Raw genomic sequence first — 21242 nt, forward strand, 5'->3', positions numbered from 1 at the left:
TTATGTAGCTGAATTATATACAGATGAAATACTGAATAGAAAATAGAAGATTTTGTGTGACTGCTGAATTCTTTTTTGGTTGAGCACCACCATAGTGGCTTGTGACTGGGAGGTCCAGCAGTCACCCTTCTTTAACCTGCTGGCTTGAAACTGATTATTTGAGACTTTATTGGTCCATGTCTGGCTTTTTTAGTAGTTCCCTAAAGTTCATTTATTCAGTCCTGAATGGGAATGTGTGGCAGGGGCTCTCAAATACTCAGAACAGACTGATGGCCTTCCAGCTACCATTAACTGATTTTTCTAATTAAATAATGAGTTTGGTCCTGCTCTCCAGATCTATCAGAAAATCAGATTCAGCTGAACACGCAGTCAGTGAAATACCCACACTGCATCAGCAAAATTTTTATAAATGATCTGGACTTTGCTTTTAGTCTGCATTCTTTGACACTTAAAGGTTAATCCTTCATTGCATTTCGTCAAAATCTACAATTGTTGGTGATCATTTACTGAAAACCAGAAAGAGCTAAACAGATTAGGCATTGAAGGAAACCACAGAAAATAAACCCTTGCATCTGTTTAGATGAAAAGAAGGATTAATTTAAATTAAGTCTGCTAAACCAGCAATTGGAGCTAATGTGATAATGGACATGATTTCATTATTAATACAATATCTTCTGATCTCATAATTTAACCAATTCTGTAGTGGTTTGGGAATCTGCCTGAAAATGGGAGCCTTCTCTGTTTTCCCTTCAACTTCTGATCACCTTAAAATGCACAAGGTGTTCTTTGCCAGTTGCTTAGGATAGGACTAAAGTCAGAAATCTTAATGTGTTCAAATTTAGTCTATATACATATATTGAAATTACCCAAACCATATTCCAAGGTTAATATTCATATCAGAAGTAAATGTAAGAATTTTTATTCAAGAAGTTTGGATCATATTTAGAACAAGGTTATTTTAAATACTGGTTTGTTTGAGGACTTATTTTATTTGGATTCTAAATCAGATTCCTCAATTTAATTTGGTGTGTAAATTGGCAAGAATTTAAATGTTTATTTAGTACATACTATTTAGCTGTATTTTTGTCATAGCATGTAGTTTGACAAAGATCCTTAGTAAACATGGAGATAAAGCTGGAACTTGAGCTATGTAGAACATTACTTGATTATGGTTTTTGGTTGCCGAAGTCAAAGTAAGTCATTCTAAGTCATTCTGCTTTTAAGAACTGTTCCAAATACCCTGATCCTATCCAGGACAGTCTAGGCATCATTTTTCAGTTTTGTGATTGCAAATCAGGTTCCTTGTAACCTTTTTCCCATTCTCTGGCTTGGAACAGATGCTTTTGTTTCTATCAGATCAACCAATCAGAGTGCTTTAGAGATAAGGGATTTTTAAATATCCTGGAATATCCATGCATTTACTGCTCTTCAGAACACAGCTGTAAAAATTGTTAAACATGCACATTTTTTTCACCATGGAAACACTAACTCAACAAAATACAAAAGCTCCCACATAGACAAATACAAGTTAACACCTTGCAGTTGAGATGGGGTAGATAGTATAATGTTACAAATATAGTATAATGTTACAAATGTCCTAATTTCATTTACTTTTGACAGTCATTTCACTACCTGTTGAGAAGTTTTGGCATTAGATCCAGGATGCATTGTAGAATTATTTTATTTAGCTGGGTATTTGCAGGAGGAGCCATGAATGCAGTGCAGGATGGTCATAGGTTTGGAAGGGTCTTTTTTATTAATGAGCTTGAATCAATTCTTGGACACCACCCAAGTCAGTGGTTTCATTGGATGGATGTCCATATTGCTCTGGATATTTATTCACTGCTCTCTGAGATATAAAAATGTGTATCCTGTCACACAGAATTTTCTGGGTTGCACACAGAGATAAAAATAACTTTTCAAAGCTGATAGGTGAAGACAGGTTGGAAAATGCATCTTAGAAACACAGAATAATTCGGGGGGTTGGAAAGGAGCTTGAAGATCATCTTGTTCCAACCCCCTGCAATGGGCAGGGATATTTTTCACTGTCCCAGGTTGCTCCAAGCCCTGTCCAGCCTGGGTTTGAGCACTTGCAGGAGTGGGGCAGCCACAGCTTCTCTGGACAGCCTGTGCCCGTGCATCTCCACTGTCACAGGAAAGAATTTCATCCTGATGTCTAATGGAAATCTGCCCTTTTTCATTTTGGAGCCCTTACCCTTTGTCCTGTCATTACATGCCCTTGTAAAATGTCCCTCTCTGACTCTTTTGTAGGCCCCCTTTAGGTACTGGAAGGTGCTCTAAGGTCTCCTTGGAGCCTTCTCTCCCAGCCTGTCTCCATAGCAGAGGTGCTCCAGCCCTCTGATCATCTCTGTGGCCTCCTCTGGACCTGCCCCAGCACACCTCTGAAACATGAGTGCCGAAACAGGTAACCAAAAGAATTACTGGCACAGGGAAACACTGAAAACTGGTTTGATGTCTACATTTTGTGCTCCAAATCAGCATCATAAGTGTGGGTAAAGTGCAGGTTTCCCAAGATGTTGAGTCAGTGTTGCAGTGTCCTGGTCTTCTCAGGAAATATGGTTCAGCTTTGGCAGGAATTACAGCAGGATGCAAGGAATATAGTTAGTTAGTTTTTTTTTGTTTTTTTTTTTTTTTTTTTTGTTTTTTTTTTTTCCTGTGTTGAAATACTGGTTTTCAATTCTAAAATAAATAGCACATTGCTGGTGAAAAAATTAAGAGGTAAAAATGGCACAAAGGAGGCTGATAACAGCATCTGTTCCAAAGATGTCTTAATGAACTGAACAGATTCTGTGCTTGTTGCATTTGGCCTGTGACTTTTTGTACTTCACTGCAAGAGGAGAAACTTAATATATTCCTGGAGAACTTGTGTAGAAAATGCAAATACTGTGCTTCTGCAAATGCTTCTGAAAATCAGGCTGAACATGCATGTTATAACTTTGAGAAATAAATGAAGTTTCATGAGCAAAATTAAGATTTGGAGGAAGATTGTTTTTCCCTCCAGGCAAATTATCTCATACTTGCCCACTGCAGGGTTTTTGAATCTTCCCTGGGAAACAACACATATTTCATTACCATCCTTCCCTACATAATTTTGAGGTCTTGGAGAGCAGCTCCAGTGTCATCTTGGAGTGATACTCTGAATTGTCAGTCATATCTAGGAATTACATGCATGAATAAATGTATGGTGCGTCCAAGTAGATGATAAAAATACATTGAAATGTATTCTTTATTATTTAATTATTATTATTAACATTCAGAGGCCTGTTACATGATTCTTCTTTACATCTAATTATAGCTTGTATTCTGTGGAAGAGAATTCAGGAAGCACTTAGGGCTTAAATTTTGGAGCAGAGGGTTATGAGCGTGGACAGGATGTGTGGTACCTTTTCTACATTCTATTTTGATAAACTATTGCATTCTTCATAAGAGTACAGATTATATAAAAATCCATCTAAGCCATCAGTGCTTAATAATTTTAAGCCATTTCCTTTTCTATCATCAGCAATGTAAATGAAACAATGAAAAATAAAATTAGTGCATTACAGTATTTGGCCTGTGCCTTTAAATGAAGTTTTAGTATTGTATGCTGGGTAGAAATATTTCTTTGATGACTTGTTAATAATGCTTTCCTTTTTCCCAGCTGGATTCTGTCCTGCAGTAGTATTAACAGCTGCAGGAAGTTCCAGTGCAGAGTGTAGTGAAGGATAAATACAGAGACAGTATTGGGAAAGTTTCAGAATAAAGGTTCAGGATGGACAAATTGCAACTTACTCTTTCTACTTTCTCCAGTTGCTGTCAACTCCTCTTTTTCTTGTAATTGGGTCTGTCTTTTTGGATCTCACAGCTTGTGTTTAGTTTCTGCATTCATACATTTAAGTCTTAGGCAGTGTGGGTGATCAAGCTGCTTGTACCAATTATGATTTTTGAATATGTTTAGGAAGTCTTTTAAGATTGTACATGACAATGTAATAAAAGAATGGTAATAGTTATGAAGGTCAGACAGACATTGTAAAACTAAATCAGCAGTTGTGTTTTAGCATGGTTTAAAGGCAAAACATGTTTTAGATGGCAGCTGTGGAATTTGCTTTGTGTTTTAGCAGATTATTCACAACTGGAAGACAGTTTAGCAGGATGCAAAGTAACTGTTGCATTTACTCATTCTGCTTGCTGACACTGATGGGTGTTTGTTTCCTTTTAGATGCAGTTTCCACATCTGCTTACTCATCACCAGCCAAAAGCTTGGGAGACCCTGGAATAACTCCACTGTCTCCATCACACATTGTGGTAAGAAATGCACTCTTAACATATTCTGCATGCTTACATTACCTTCTCCTGCCTGTTTAGTGGGACATAATTTCTTTAGAGTTGTCATTTCCTCCATACTGATCTCCTTTATGCTAGCCATAGTATTAAGTGAGATTTTGGTCACACTTGAGTTGTTGACAGAGCTCTGATTTCTTTCATTGGACTCCTGGTTTTGCTGTTTTTCATTTGCTAAACTCATAGACTTGCTCCTGCATATTTTTATATCAAACACAGGGACTTCTTGATCCTCAGGGTTCCCAAGGTCTGTCCATGTGTTTATCACTGATTTGTTTAGGCAGCCCCTGAAAAGTCTTCTTTATTTCAGGAAAAAAAAAAAAATAAGGATATATATGGTACTCAACAGTAAAACCCAAATTCTCAGAGAAAAGAATCTGCTGCAAGAGAGAGAGAGGGGTAGAAACTCAAAATAGAAGTAATTGGTTTAATTTCTTAAGGAAAATAGCCACTTCTGTAAGCTTGTAGAACCAAGAACATGTCCCTTGCTAGTGTACATCACTAATCTCTTTAATCTCTTGCACATCATGCTAATTTTGTTGATAAACTCCTATTAAAACTAACTCCTACTCATTTTTAAGATCACTTGTATGATTTGTAACACAGCACATGCAGTGTATTTCATGTTATTGCAAGGGATTGTGTTCAGAGCACATTTTTATCCTTGTCAGCCTATGATGGAACACTGCCTTAGCTTTCTGATTCAAGTTCAGAATTGTGCAAAAACCCATCTTCAGGACTTCCAGTGCTCTCTCACATAGTTTTTGGCTCTTATTCCCTTCTTTCTCTATATACTCTTGAAATTCCTCTTTTACTTCTGTCATATTGATGAATTACATCATATTTCAGTTAGATTTGCTCCTTAAACTCTTTGAGGAAGACATTGTCTTAGTTGAAAAACTTTTATTAGGAGAATCCAAACAGGTCTTTTATGATTGGAGACTTGATGCTCTTGTTTCTCTGTTTCAAGTAGCAGGAGTGATCTTGGAATATGTAGGGATACAACAGAAAGTGGGAGGTGTGGAATTAACAGAGATCTGTGGTGGAACACTGCCCATGGAGTGAGGCCATGTGGCAGCTGGTCTGTGAAAGGTAACATCAGTTCTTTCCAAGTCTCTCTGGGAGTACAGACTGAGCAGCCCTGGTGGATTTAGGGTAACAAGGCTGGTGAAGGGTCTGGAGCATATTGCCCTTGACTGTGCTTTTCAGGGATTGCAGGATTACAGGTAAAAGGCAGGGAGAAGGATTCAAATTCATCATGAGCAGCTGAACAGCTTCCCACATTCCAGCACAGGCAGGAGGAGTACAGCATGTAGTGCTGGCTAAATAGGTGTTATATAAATTCTTCTTTATAACATGGGATATAAAGCTTATTGCTGCATTTTGGGTAGCTCTGTCTCTGTTATTTCTGAATGGTAATAGTATTTCATGTTCATACTTATGATATAGTTAACTCCTAAAACCACCAAGTAGGTCCCAAATATATCACATTGATGGACAAATTGTTCAGTTGAACAGTTTAAGGAAAAAAAACCAGCAAAAACCAGCCCCAAACTCCTAAGTTTTAATAATACTCCAGAAATGAGTATGAAGGAAGCTTTGAATAGAAAATGATGTATAAAAGGCTCTAGCATATATGTCATGTATTGAATTTCATTGGAATGTGTATCTTTCTGGTATCAATTTCAGTCACAAAGGCAAATTCAGGGAAGTCCTCATTTTCACTGAAGAGATATGCAGGTCTTGCAGAGCAAAACTTGTGACAGCTTACAATGATTCTGCTCAGTGACTCGGTGTCTATTTTGCTTCTGCTGTTTAACAGAAGGACTCTGATGCAGAGGATGCTGTGGAACAGTTATTTCTTGTTGTTGTGGCTATTGATTTTGGCACAACATCCAGTGGCTACGCCTACAGCTTCACCAAGGAGCCAGAATGTATTCATGTAATGAGGTAAGGGCTGCAATGCAGCATTTAGTTTGTGACTCTGATACCATGGGTTGCCTGCAGTAGCCATAGATATTTTCTACAGGAGCCTGAAGTGTCTGGATTTGTCTGGCATTACCACTGTGTGCAGATTTCTCATGGCTATGACTTTTTGTTGCATCTTATTGTATTCTGATTTGCTTTAGTAGTCAATGGGAGCACATCCTCTTTCTTATTTTGCTGAGTTTACAAGATGACAGAGTAGAAGGAGGCATCTGAGCATTCAGAATTGTTCAGGAAGCAGAGTTAATAAGTAAGTCAGGATGCCCTTATCACAGAGACTGATTTCCTAAGGGTCATGGCATCCAGGAGGTGCCCATCCCCTGGAATCACACTGTGTATAGTTGGGTGTACTACACCTGCTTACTTGCACTGGGAGTTCATTTGGCTGATGTGAGCTTTGTGGTATTAAATCTGAATCAAATCTATGATAATGATCAATTGATATTGGGAAATAAGCAATCAAAAGGCATGAATGTGAAAATGAAGGTTTGATGTGAAATCTGTCTGTGTTATATGTATGTAAAGGACAGACTTTAGATGCTGTGATGTAGGGAGTTTTTTTTATTTTTTTATTTCTTGATTAAGTCAGCACAATGTAACTCTATGCAGTCACAAATGCAAAAACTGTTATGGCAGCTACCTGAAAGGTTTTCCCTACAAACCATTGCTATAATATTTTATAGTCTTTAAAAAAAAAAACTTACTTATAACTTCAAACACATTTAATTCTTATTATAGTATATTTTAAATGACTGTATTGTAATGAGAGCAAGATATAGATAATTTTAGACATAAAAAGTATATATGAGAAGCTCAGCCGTAGATGTTCTTCTAAACAATGCTGCTGTTGCAGAAGTAGGTACTCTGCTGTAATGCTGAGAACAAAAGGTCAAAAAGCCTAATTTGCTGCAGTCCAGTGTGATATACTGCATTTTTTCTAAGCAAAGGTAGTAGCTGAATGCAGCTCCCTAAATCTCAGCAGACACTATTGATTGTGCAGTCAGCCTGCATAGTTGGTTTGTGTATGGCTGCAAACTAATGCAGCTGAGGGATTTAAAATACTGTCTAAAGCAAAGTAAATTTAGAAATGGTATTCTGCCATCCACTTGCAAAGATATCTGATATTTGCAGGATGGACAAGTAATGCTTTCCAGGTCTTTTCTGCATTTCAGCCATCTCTTGTTCTCTGAGCAGCACAGGAGGGTGCACAAGGCTGAAGTCAAAGGACACACCCTGTGTTGCTGCCTCAGACAGCTCTCAGGGTGGGCAAGCTGGAGCACACGTTTATCAATTCCTATTCTCTTTGGCAGCAAGTAATAATTAAAGTTCTTAAAGAAGTTTGATGGAATGAGGGAACACATTTCTGAAGCTGTATCTGAGCAGACCTAAGTTGTGTTTGGAACAACTCTGTGTTGTTCCTGTAAACGCTGGAGATTTTACGGTGTGGGATCATTGCTGTTTCTGGGGAAGTCCTTAAAGTGCCTTGGGCTCAAGTTTTACCTTAGGATCTGGTTTTGCTGCTGGATTCACAATATGGATTAGATTCTCCTTCCCTGGGGAAATCCCTTCTCCTTAATAGGCTTCCTGCTGTCAGTCACTGGGACATTGAAATCCAGGTTCCGATTCCAAATCTTAATTGACATTTTGCTACTTGTGATTCAAAACATGACATTTTCCTCCTTATGCGATAATGGCAGCATGACTGTGATTTCAGAGCTATGTAGCTATGATATGAGATACTAATGTTGATGAAATTATATAAATTACTTCATGTGTTTCCAACCAGAGGGGAGGAACTTTTTTTTTTGGGGGGTGTATTCATATTTCCAACAGGTATTTCAAACAATGGCAAATTTTCATACCAAGAATTATTTTAACTTTTTTATTAAATAGGTATTTCTATCTGGGAAGGATTTTGGCAAGATGTAATTGAAACGATCTTACAAAGTAATATATGTAATATTTTTATATGTATTTATATATTAATACTCAGAAATCATGAAATTCAATCAAAAGATTGGTATATTTACTAAGGTAAGTCTGCAGTAGTTCAGAAGGTATTAAGGGCTGTATATAATGAGGCTTACATGTAGGATAACTTGAAAATATTTCAGCAGAGTAAATGTAGCTTCCTGCCGGCACTCGAGAATGTTTACATTAAAATAAAGGGTACCAGTGATGCATGGTCCTCTCTACTTCCTAACATTTTTTCCACCTTCCCTCCTTAGTGTTGATTCTTTCCAGATACTTAGATTTCTGACTGCCTTTTAACAAAGCTGCTTTTCTCTAAAAGGGTAAGATGGGTTTATTCAGAAGGTCCTCCTTTGGATAAGAGTGAACACACAGGGCTTTAGCACCAGGTTTGAGTGCAGTGCCAGCAGTGCCATGATTCTTGTTATTTAGGAGGCAAACAAAGTCACATTTTTTTGACTGTGTGTTTATTTGCTGTCATGCCCAATGCTAAAAAAAAAAAATAAAAGAGTTTGTACGCATTGACTGAACAAAGTTCTTTAAGCATATATTTATCTTTAAATGTATGAGTGGCCTCACTCATCTCAGCATGTTTGGAGTTGGGTGTGGGTTTGTAAATGTTCACTGAATGACTTCACTTTGATTGCAAAACACTGGTTACTGTTTTATCAGTTTTAGGTGGTACTGACAACTCTGCATAGTTACCCCAGCTTCTGTTTCAGGTAGCTGTGGTTCAGGTTCCTTTTGCAGAGTGAATGTGTTACAATGAGTGCTGTTTGCAGCATAACTTGAGACTGGAGCAAAGGCATCTGAGCTGCCTGGCCATGAGCTCGGCACTTCGGTGAGCAGGGCAGTGCCAGAGCCACATGGAAAACTTGCTGCTGTAGAATGAGTTAATAACATCTCATTCGGAGGAAATACATTAGATATTACACAGTTCTGAGAAACTCCTCCTGAGTTATATGCACTTACATGAAGTTACAGATGTTTTGGCTACTGGCTAGAGAGCTGAATGGGAGTATTTCGCAAATGGAGAAGAATAAATGAAGAAATGCATGTGGCTATGAAACAAATGGCAGTCTGTCTTTGGAAGGAGGGAGAATGTGGTCTCTTTTCAGTGCAGCTTCAGCCTTCAGGTTTTTCCCTTTTCCCTCTCTTCCCTGTTTGACTGTAATTATTGGGAGGCACACACCTGCCTTTTTTCTGTATACACACTGCTGGTGGCATTCAGCAGTGCTGTGGTGCTGCAGCTCTGGCTCAAATTGTCATCACTCTGCACAAGTCCCTCTTTGGTCTGTCTCAGCCAGATTAAAGTGCAAGTAAAGGCATTTTTCTAACCCTTGTATAACCTCGTGCTTCTTGCTTCACTGACTCTCTTGTCTCTATTTTCATTTCTAGTGTACAGTTAGATGCTCTGTGTCTATAAACAGGTCTAAGTTGTTTATATTTGTGTTCAGATACTCCACTTTATATCAGCCTAGGAACTCATTTGTCTGCATTTGAAAGAAATCTACCTTGGTTCTCTTTGAATAGTTTTTTTAAGTGTGATTCTGCACTGCAAAAATATCCCCCACATATATTTAGAGCAATTCTGGCTTGTACAGATTTATGCTTTTAATAGGCATTTCCTTTTTCTATTTATTTTTCCCAATTTTTACCATTATTTTCCTTTTATTGGTACCATGAAAGGAAACTGCAAATGAAAGTGTTGCAGTCCTAGTCCTACTGACTAAAATCCTCCTGCAACTGGAGTAAGGCCAGGGCTCCACCTGGCAGGAGTGCTGCAGCCAGGAGTTACTGTTCCCATGCTTTTGCATCTGCTTCTCTCTAGAAAAACATCACAGGAGAGTGTTTCTAAATCTCTGATTGCAAATGCTAGAGTCATGTTTCCCCTTGTCTTTCCTTGCTGTCCTTTCTGTGACTGAACAATAACACAAGCTGAGGGCTTTAGAATGTGCTGAGCAATTACCGTGTCCAGTTTCCATCAGAAACTCATCAGGAAGCAAACATCCAATTCTCCAGGTGGCTTTGAAAATTTCATCCCATGGCATTGAACATAAATTTGTCTTCACTGAAACTGCACCTTAAGCGTGCTTGTTCCAGAAAGTGAAAAAGTGCCTGGCCATAATGAAAAACAAAGAAGCATTGTTATTAGCCACAGCCTATTTATGGCATTTCCCACCAGTGACTCAGAATGAATCATTAATGATTCCAAGCAAAAACGATATCAGTCTGTCTCCTCTGTGCTTGCAGCGGGTGAGTGGGATTTAACAATCTGGTGGAATAACAGTGTTTTCTGTTCATGAGCTGTGAGATCCCAGCTTCTTCACACTGGAACCATATGTTTGCTGTAACACCTACTCAAAGATTTTGGAGTTGACCAAATGCATTTCTAGCAGCAGGTTAGAAGAAATTACCTGGAGCAGAGCCCTTGCCAGCTGATCATGGCTCAGGGGCTGAGCAGTGGAACTAGGCAGATTTAGGGAAGTTTTTTGAAGTGGATGAATGTGGAAATCATTCCACTCCTCATCATGCTGTTTTTGCTTTCAGGGCAGTGGAATTGTCCTCTGCCCTAAAAGAAGTTCGGACATGTTATTATCTGCTGTTTGAGCTTAAAAGAGAGATTTTTCTCTGCTTGATCCAGTTTAATGATCTGAAGGGGTCCCAGCCATTCAGAAGATCCCATTCCTTGTTACTTTACCAAGTACCAACCCCTTAAATTTCAGTTTGCCATGTCAGTTTTCTGCCTTGGTCTGGAGGTCAAGTAATTTTCAATGGATTCAACTGTTTCTGAGAGTGAAATGGAAATTAATTTTTCTACATACTCTTCCTATGTCATATAAACAGCTACCACAGAGCAAGGCAGACTTTTTATGCTTCAGAATGAGGGTTTGGCAGGAGTATGTTCTGAAAGTACGTTTTGCTATCTTTAGAAAAAGCAATTGACGTGTAGTTTAATAATGAATGCAGTTGCCTGTGTGATCTTAACTTGGCTCCTGTTTGAGCTGTTATGATTATGTCTGAGAGCATAAACAGATTTTCCGCTGATGCCTTTTTAAGAAAATATTTTCTGGTAAATGTTTGTTTCTCATACAGAAAGTACTTGTATATGCTGGGGGGAGGAACAGTAATGTGAGTTTCTTCCATTCTGCCTTTTTTTTGTGATGGAGATGGAATACTCACAGCTGTTTCTACAACTTTCTACTGTCTGACCTTTTTGTCCTGCAATGCCCCTCTTCAGTTCCTGCTGCTGGGTGTTCCCATATTCAATGTTCTTATTTGTTTCCTTATTTATTTCCTTATCCGTTCTGTGAAAGCAGCTTTGAGTTTACTTTTGCCTTAATACGTCCATGGGTATCCCCCAAAGACACCTTCACAATTTTGATGAGATAGGATAGTTTTATTCACCAGTGACAGAAATATTTTGGTGCCTTTAAGATCCTTGGAGATCCTTAAGATCCTGCTTCATTTTTGATAGTTTAAAACTTGTACAGCATTTTGGGTCTTTGAAACATAAAATCCATCAACTTCACATGAGTAGAAAGTGCAGTGCAGAGAGCTCAGCATCTGCAGGTATGGATGCCTTCAGAGTTTCAGGTGTCTAGGAAATGAAGCACGTGATCAGATGTTGGTTGAACTGGCTTGTCTTGTTTCAGGGAATATTCTGGTAGAGAAATGGGGATTTAATCAACCTCTGCCTGGTGATGTTAGATGACTTAAGCAGGTCCCTGCTTATGGGAAATTCAAAATGGGAAAAATATCCCTTGCAATTAACCATTCATGAAGTCTGAATCACAATTGGAAAGACCATATTTGGGGTTTTATTAGTAGTGTTCTTGGATAATTACTAATTTATTTTATTTTCTCTACAATATTTATTACATGTGTTGGCTTAGGTAGAAATTTTAAGTACAAAACTCTTTCCTTAATTGTGTATGGCTTACTTCAGGGAACCTGTGTTCTTATCTGAGTGTGATATATCCTTAAGAATTATACATAACCTACCATAACATAAATGTGTTGAATTACGTGAAATGAAAATTGCACTTCTTTTTTCTTAGGTGGGAATAAAACCACTTGATTTTGGTATTGTAAGGTTTGAAATTACTATCTTTGGAGGGAAAAGCAATCTGTGCAATTTGCCACCGCATGGCTTTTTCTCACAATACACTTGTTTTTTCCTGCTGCTCTAACCTTGAGCATCACTTACTGGAGCTGTTTCACTTTTTGGCCAGGCGATGGGAAGGTGGAGATCCTGGTGTTTCCAACCAGAAGACCCCCACCACCATCCTCCTAACACCAGAGAGAAAGTTCCATAGCTTTGGCTATGCAGCAAGAGACTTCTACCATGACTTGGATCCCACTGAATCAAAGCACTGGTTGTATTTTGAAAAGTTTAAGATGAAGCTGCATACCACTGGTGTAAGTAACACCCAAACTGTGTTTGCTACTCAAGTTGTTTTCCTTTGAACACTACTAAATTTTTGTCAACTAGAAGTGAAGCATCTCTACATTTAGAGAGTAGATTGAGTAAATTAAACTCTTCAGTTAGCATTATGATTCCTTTTGTTTCTCACAGCATTTGGCTACTGTATCTTGCCAGCTTTCCTTGCAGATCTTAAAAGTTCACTATCTGCTTTGCTTAGATCTTCATGTCCTGTCTGGGAAGTCTGCATGAGGTTGGTTTGTTCAATAAATCTGATCAGTAGAAATGGGATATAAGAGCCAGACTGAGCTCTAGAGGAGCCAAGCAAATTCACCCAGAATTTGTTGTCAGAACTGCAAGTGCCAGTAGGGCTGTTAATTTGACATTATTCCTACTGATTGTATTTTTGTCTTTAATTCATTTTAGAGCTTTGGGAATTGGCCAGTACTGTCTGTTTTGAGGTGTTTTCTGGTTTCATCTGTTGGTGGGCAACCAAAAATCTGTATTTTTAATTTGGATTACGTTATCTTGCACAGGCAACTTTATTGCAGTTATTTACAGATGTATCTATTGCAATTGTTTAATATTTAGTCCATATTTCTTTCTCTGCCTGCAGTTATCTGTAGGCATGGTAAGTGTTTAAAAACAAAGTCTAAAATAAGCAGCAAAATGTCATGCTCCAGGAAATTCAAGTGATGAGTTAAATCCTCTTCAGAATAGTTTTGTCACTTTTTCCAAATCAGGTGAATAATGAAGAGTTCGCTATCCTCAAGCAGTGGGAATTAATTTGATGTTTGCCTTTTTCTTTTAATAACTTCCAGTTATTTTCTTTCATGTAGAATCTTACCATGGAGACAGACCTGACAGCTGCGAATGGCAAAAAAGTCAAAGCACTTGAGATATTTGCTTATGCTCTGCAATTCTTTAAGGAACAGGCATTAAAGGTGGGGTAATGCTTCCTTATCAAGATTTTCTGTATTTATAATTAGTATAAATATGAGCTTAATATTTTTAGCCTTGCCAAGCTTTGACCTAAGTTGTATTTGATGTAAACAAAGTGAGGCAGGTGGAGAAACTCTGGACAGGCTGTGGACTCTGGAGAGCTCACAATAGCCTGAAGTAATTTCCCCTTGCCCAGGCCAAGCTTGATTCATTAATAGCATCCCTGTGATGCAGAGTTCTGAATAGCTTTTTACTGGTTTAGGTATTTTCTACTCTATTTTTAATGGGGAAAAAAAAGGTACATTTGACAAGAAAATTTAAAAGCTTGTTATTTTCCATTTCTGATTTGAAATGTTGCAGTGCTCATTTCTTGCAGTGTTCTTGGATCACAAGATTGTTTTTCTTACTCTCCAATGGAATACATGTCCCCAGTAAGCAGATTTTGAGATTTTAAATCTTGTGTAAATAGTCAATTGTGAGTTAAGTAAACATTGGCTTCCAATGTGCCACTATAATGTCAGTGTGAACAGAGGAATTCCTGGGCCAAATTCGAGTATCCATCCAAGCAAGTGTTGTTTAAAATAGCCTTGTGGTTAAAAGCTAACCTACTTTTTTGAATGGATTTAATTTATTTTCTCTGAGATCCCAGTCTATTCCATATGGCTGCAGAGAAACAATCCTGCCACTACAGCTCAAATGCCTCATCTTGTCAGAGACATTTTTAACTGTACTTTTCTGGGTTGGTTGTGGAGTCACAGACTTGGACCTGTGTGTAAACTGGGGACATTCTTGGGAAATACGAATCTTGGATAAAGTCCCATATATTTGCTGTGCTGCCTGCTCAGGACTACATCCTTTTCCTGATGTTAATAACTAAATCCCTGGTATTTGTGAGTGAATCCTGGAGGTAATTAGACATGCCATGTAAGTGAGCTTTTACTTTGCACTGTACTGTGTCTGTCTGTGGTGCCCTGTGCAGTATAAAGGTGCTACTTTTCCAGCATGGGTTTTTGAACTGCAGCATAGCTAAACAAACACAACACCTTGGCTCAGCATATGCAGAAACATTTTTTTTTTTTACATTCTAAAGGCCTGTTGTCCACCTTTCTGAACCTTTCTCTGTTTGGATGGAGATTTAGATAGGACATATGGTAATGACATTTTACTTGGAACCTTGCCCAAAACATGTCAGTGTATCACCTAATTTGCAAATGTAATACAGACTTTCCTCTTTTTTAAGGAGGGGGGGAAAGGACAATAAAAGTACTAAACTAGCCTTGAATGTTTGCTTAAACCAAAATTTTGAAGGAGCAATCAGTCATTTTTTTTTAAAGGGGTTAACTGTAACTTCCCCTTGTTAACTGCATTATAAAAGTTTGATTTAAAGGTAAGTGGTATATAAAGAAGACATTGAAAAATGCAGATTGTAAAACATAAATGTTCAACAGTGGTACCCCAAATATTTTTCTGTGTATTAATCAAGATGTAAGTGTGAATTCTTCAAGCTAACAGCAAATCCTACACCATGGCTAAGGATGTACATAAATGTGCCGTAGTATTCTGTAAATTGCTGCTTTTGTGAAAGCCAACTTTTCTACTTTATTTTGAGCAGTAAACTTTTCTATAGGCCTCCTTGAGAAAGCTTCAACCTTAATCCCACCTTTTGGCACAGTAAAGCATTCTTGGCAGGTTGGAAGTAATTCTGATTTGTAGCATGGATGTAACAGGAAAAAAATTGAAAAGAGGGTTACTGTTATCAGAGCCAGCAGAAAAGAATGTTTTCCTGTAGACACCCATCATTTTACATTCACCTCTATTTTCCTTTTTTTTTTTTTTCCTTTTTTAGGAGCTCAGTGACCAAGGAGGCTCGGACTTTGAAAACACTGAAGTAAGATGGGTCATTACAGTGCCTGCTATTTGGAAGCAGCCTGCAAAGCAGTTTATGAGGCAAGCTGCCTACAAGGTAATATTACAGGCTGAATGTAGAAATGCCCCTTTAAAACCTTAGTTTATAAGCAAAATGATAAAATGTATTTGGGGCAATTTAGTATAAACTGTATAAATACAGTCTAGAAACACTAAAAGAAGAATTAACTCTACCAAGCAGTAGCTGTAGGTTGTATGTATTCACCTCTTAAATGCCTTTTTCTTACTATTTACTTTTATATATTGGTGTCCCTCACTGCAGACTCTGATATTTTAGTCATCTTGGACAATGTATTCCTGCTGAATTCACTGCACATGGAACGGATGCAGTTTTGAGACCCTAGGGAAAGTTGAGTTGAAAATACTGGACACAGTTTTGTTTTGTTACTTTCTTTAGGTCATCACAGACTTTTAAAGTTTAAAATTAAAAAAAAAAAGGAAAAAGGAGGGAAAAAAAAGAGCCTCCTTGGTGGGGCTCTTTTTTCCAGTTTCCATTTTCCCACAGTAGGAATGAAAGGACTGTGAACCGGATAGTCTGGATATAAAATTAAATTCAAATGTTATTTTTGCCAATAAGAGTTTTATCTGCATTTAATTCTTTCCGCCGAACTGCCCCTCAGATATTTGCACTTTCCACATGCATGTCCTCTATTTCAAATTCAGTTTGTGTCTCTAATACATGAGATGTACCCATTCTTCTTTTCATCAGGATATTCATTTTTAGGTTTTTTTTTTTTAATTTTTAGTCAGAGACTTGCGTAACCCATTGGCAGCAGCTATGCAATGCACAGTTTGTAAAATATCTTCTAGCTCATGAGTAATTTGCAGAGTGCTCCTGGGAAGCACCCAGATTTTTCTAACTCTGTTTCTAACTATCTCTAATGTTGAGCAACGTTTTTCTTAACAGTCTGTATTGTGGGATTGCTAATGCTAGTGCCAGAAGCAAAACACTCTTAAAGTTCTGATGGAAGGACACGGTTGTAGGTAAATCTGAAACACTAGAGACCCATTCATTATCTCTGTATATTGTTGTCTGCCTGCTGTCTGTGTGCATGTGTGCTCGTGAAGTGGGAGCTGTGTAAGGAGCAGGGCAGGGTGCAGGTAGATCTCTTGGCATTTCTCATTTGTGGCACAATGGAATGTTGTTAATTAGTGTCTGTGTCTGTGGTTGTGTCTGTGGTTGTGTACTTCTGTGGGCAAGCTTGACAAACAGCAAGGGCTGACAAGGCTTTTTAACTTGGGGTGTGTGATCCATTGCAGGAAAACTGGAGTTTAGGGAAATAATTCATGTTAACTTGACACACGGCTGATTTTTTTCAAAGCAGCGGGGATGAAGAAACAAATGCAGAAAACAGAATTCTGAATTGCCATTCAGTCTTTCAGATTCCTATTGCTGCATCCAAATGTTCCTCGTGGGTGGATCAGAAATTACAGCTCTTGTTGTTAGCTACTGGAAGATGGAAGCATCTTGAAAATGAGGGGCAGAAAAGTGTAAAAAGGCAGTGGTAGAAACCTTGTAACAGGAGACACACTGAAGTACAACAGCCAGTCTGAGCTGAGAGTTAACTTGCAGAAAACATTAAAGAGCTGTGGAAATCTGCTGAGCAATCTGTGTCAAATGAGGTAGCTCCAAGAGAGCTGAAGTACTAAAACAGCTTCAGTCACTGGTTCACAGTGTAAAGCCCAGCCTTTCTGGAATGGTTAAGTAGTTGTCTATGCAAAGCTAATAGAATTAATAAAGTAAAAAGTGTTGGAAATCTGATTCTGTACTCAACATCCATCAGCTTTTGACCAGCCTATGATCTCAGTGCACCTCTGATGTCCCCTCATCTCTGCTTTGCCTTAAACAAAACCTTGCTAACCTGGAACTCATCTGCCCAAGGGCTTCTGCATTGTCCCCTTCCAGCTGCTGTGCTGCTTCCTCACTGAATGAGTAATCTGCTTGTTCCCTTCAGCTCACAGCTCTTCCTCTCTCTTTCCATCCAGCCTATCAAAATCCTGCTAACTCTGTCTGCATGACAGCTTTTCCTGTCTTCGCACACTGCTGAGCTTTCATCCAAGCTGTCAGTGATTTTGCATCTTGGTTATTGCAACATCATTTCCTTGGCTTCAGCAGCTGTAGTCTGGCCTGGTTTGTACCTCTTCAGAATACTGCCACTAAAGAGTTTTGTAGCCTTGCTTTCGACAGGGAATCAGCCCACATTTGACTCCATCTGTGTCATCTCAGACATAAGCTGCATGAACATTTGTATTGCTTACTTATTTTCCTCTTCTGAAACTCTTTTTAAAATGCTGGGTTTTTTCAGCTTCTTGCTGTTACTCTGCCTGCCCTATCTGTATTAATCTTTTGTGCTTTTTGTATCCTTAAAAATTTTTATAGCTGAGTTACTACCTCTTTGAAGCAGGTATTTTTTTCTTCTCTCTGGGGCCTTCTGAGGGACTCAGTCTGGCAGGTTGTTGATAGTTGCATGTCTTTACAAATTATATTGCTGAACCAAAATTACTTTATTTCTGAATGCAGTTCACAGATGCTTTTTCCTGTGCCTCATGTTTAATTCCCATCTGTCCAGAGATGGCTCTAAGGCTCTGGGACACATTGAGGTCTGGTCAGAATTGGAGAGAGCTCTGTGGCAAGAGCAGAGTGTCAACTCTGTAAGACTCACTTAGCTTTAAGTTTCCTTTTCTAAACCATGTCTGCTGGGATTAATGTGCATTGCACACTAATTCACTACATCCTTAGGAATGACTTTCAGGGTTTATAGTCATATTTGCTGTTCTCCCCACTAGTAAAATATAAGACATCATAAATAGCATCAACTTTTCTTGTTTCTGTGTCCCAGTTCTGCTTCACATTCTTTGGGCACAGGAAGTGCAGAGCAGAATCTGCAGGCTGGAATTCCTTGAACATACTAATGGGAGCAAAGTCTTAAGGAAGAGTTTGGAATGTGGCAGGAATATATGAATGCAGAAGCTGTAAGATAAGAAAGTAAAACATGGCCTAACAAAGGCATTCAGGGCTGGGCAAAAGAAAGGGGAGGCTGGTGCATTTTCATAGGCTTGCCCAAAATACTCTCTGGGCTTTCAAACATCAGTCATTTGATCTAGTCTGAGATACTGAGGGTTCTTTTCTTTTTAATATAAACTCTTAAGTTTTGAAATTGAGTTCTAGAGCTCTGAAGTAGATTTATTTTTCAATTACAAATAGCAAATAAAATCATTTGCATGGTAAGCTCACATAAACAAAAAGAGAGGCAGTCTAGGTTATAGGATTAAAGCATGTGAGCCTAAAATTCCAGAGGCTTTATTTAACCAGCTCCTGTGCTGAACATTTATTATTGTTTTCACATCAGTTTTGTCATGGAATGTGCACAATGAGAATTATTTAACACATTGTGTTCTGGGGTCAATGACATTACATTGATCAATACTGCTTTACTCTGGAGGAACCTTTGGAGAAAAATAAACTAACTTGGCAAAAGAATGATGTGACAGCACAAGAAATTCCTTGCTAATAAAAATGTGACATGAAGTATATTTGATTTTTAAAAGGTGGCTTGGGAGGCTTAACCAGATTGAAATTTGTGAAGCTACTCTTATTCCCTTATAAGTCTGTTCTGTACATAAAATACATGCAACTAAAATTTATTTGTGTGGGGACAGTGTGTCAGGCTTCTGCTATAAACTGCCTAGGAAGGTGTAAACAGCACTGGGAAGCTGGTTATTTTTCTGAAACAGTACTTGATGAGGCAGAAATGTGTTACTATCAACCATCCTAATTATTTGTAGCTTGTGAGGGTCTGTTGAGTCTCTGATTTCACTTTTGTGATATTAAGATCTTTTAAACCTGACTCTTAAATTGTTTATTGAGTGATGTTGGGGAGGATTCTGCATCTTATAGCTATGCTTAATTAGGAAAAGATAACTAATTGAGGGATGAAATTACAGAGTGGAAAATGGGTACTAATTGATCTCTGCTCACACATTTGAGTTCCTCAGCCAGGTTCACATGAAGGCAGAGACATCTGGTAATCCAGTTCTGCACCTTTCTGTTTGTCCACTTTTGTAGCACAAGTTGGAGCTTTTGGAGTTTTTTCTTTTGCTAAACAAGTAAAACAAGAGGTTTTCACAGCATTCTGTAAGAGTCGACCTGTGCGTTACAAGGTTTTCATTTCTCAGTTCTTAGAAATTGACATTTCTCAGCTCTTAGAAGTTGACTGAAAGCAACAGAAATAGCCAAAAAAGAGAATCTTCATTCTGCCTGGTGGAAAGGCTGTGCTAGGTGGCATTTACCAGCCCAAAAAGAAAACGATGGTCTGAAAGGCTGTAAACTGCAATCATTAGGGAGTGATAGAAAGCCACAAATGTAACTCAGTGTGGACAGGGTCTAAAACTAATGGATTTTGATTGTAATAAAGTCATAGAAAAAATCAATAGATTGGTCTGAAAGACATCTTGGATGCCAGTATTCAGTTACAAAGAAAAGAAATACGAGCTGAAATTGGAACTGTAGTGAAAAATGTTAAGGTGAAGTGAAAAAGCCCAAGGTGCAGAACAAGATGCATCTTACAGAAAATAGCAAGCAGGTATTTTTCTCAGTGCAGGTCCTTCTCAGTGAGGGCCACTTGTGTCTTTTTAGTAAAATCAGCCTGGGCTATAAGGACCCACAATGAGGATGTTTCTAAATAAAGGGAAGGAGAGAGCCTGAGACATTAGGAAGAGACTTGAATAGGAAGGGTCAGGCTTTGCTGTTGTGCTAACTGGTGCATGCCCTGGGTACAAAAAGCATTTCTAGAGTTTTATAACATTAAAAATTGAAAAGCTTATGAGAATTTAATGGCTTCATTTTTCTAATGCACGCTACTCATCAAACTTGCAAGTAGTGTTCTCCTGCACCTTGGGGGATATAATGTAATGCAGCAAAAAATTCTTGGTAATGCCACTTGGAGCTAAGCTTTCAGTTATTGCCCAAATGTGATCTGTGACAAGAGTCCCTTGGGAAGGAGCTGCAGCAACATCACCCTGGAGAAATATGGACCAAATGCCACTGTGGTCCCATTTATCTTCAACTTGTCAAAGACTTCTACTGGGTATCATTGAGCAATATGTAACTCAGCTTTAATAATGCTAATTTGGATTTATTTGTGGACCCAATACCTGAGAAACTTTTTGAGGGCACAACAAAACTAGCAATTTGTACAAAGAAAAATGTTGGTGATTCAGTCTCTTGTGGTTATTCCTTACCTAAAAAATTATCCAAGATTCCTCTCCATGGAAAATTGTGCCTGGGACCAAAATGTGATAGACTGGATCTAATATCCTAAGTAAGGGCTGTTGCAATTACTGGTATTCTTTCATGTCTCACAAAACAAGAAATCTTTTGCCTTGCCTGAAAGAAATTATCTGCTCATAAAAGCTTTTTGTCAAATAGGCACAGGTAAACTCCAGAACCTTCTCCATGAATTGTAAATAAAAGTGTGGGTTCATGACTGGTAGCCAGTGGTCATAATTTCAGATATTTCCTGCCTTATGTTCCATCTTTCTTCCTAAAAGAAAAAAAAAATGTTTTTATAAATTAAAAAGGGGAAATTGTAATACAAAATCCAAAAGACCCAGTAAGTATAAATTTTATTAATAGAATCAAACAGTCTCT

The 21242-nt window shown here is 38.3% G+C and overlaps 1 protein-coding gene across 1 annotated transcript in view; it reads left to right on the plus strand.

Annotated features, from left to right (window-relative positions):
* Positions 1–2361: 2361 nt before the first annotated feature.
* The window catches only part of HSPA12A (heat shock protein family A (Hsp70) member 12A), a 40934-nt gene continuing 22053 nt past the window's right edge, over positions 2362–21242 (plus strand). The window contains exons 1-6 of the mRNA XM_053984314.1: positions 2362–2425; positions 4220–4305; positions 6164–6291; positions 12534–12720; positions 13564–13668; positions 15513–15629. Of these exons, the coding sequence (XP_053840289.1) occupies positions 2410–2425; positions 4220–4305; positions 6164–6291; positions 12534–12720; positions 13564–13668; positions 15513–15629 (639 nt within the window). The 5' untranslated portion in view covers positions 2362–2409. The remainder of the gene's footprint in view (positions 2426–4219; positions 4306–6163; positions 6292–12533; positions 12721–13563; positions 13669–15512; positions 15630–21242) is intronic.

Source organism: Vidua macroura, chromosome 8 (assembly GCF_024509145.1).
Source record: "Vidua macroura isolate BioBank_ID:100142 chromosome 8, ASM2450914v1, whole genome shotgun sequence".
Classification (NCBI taxonomy): domain Eukaryota; kingdom Metazoa; phylum Chordata; class Aves; order Passeriformes; family Viduidae; genus Vidua; species Vidua macroura.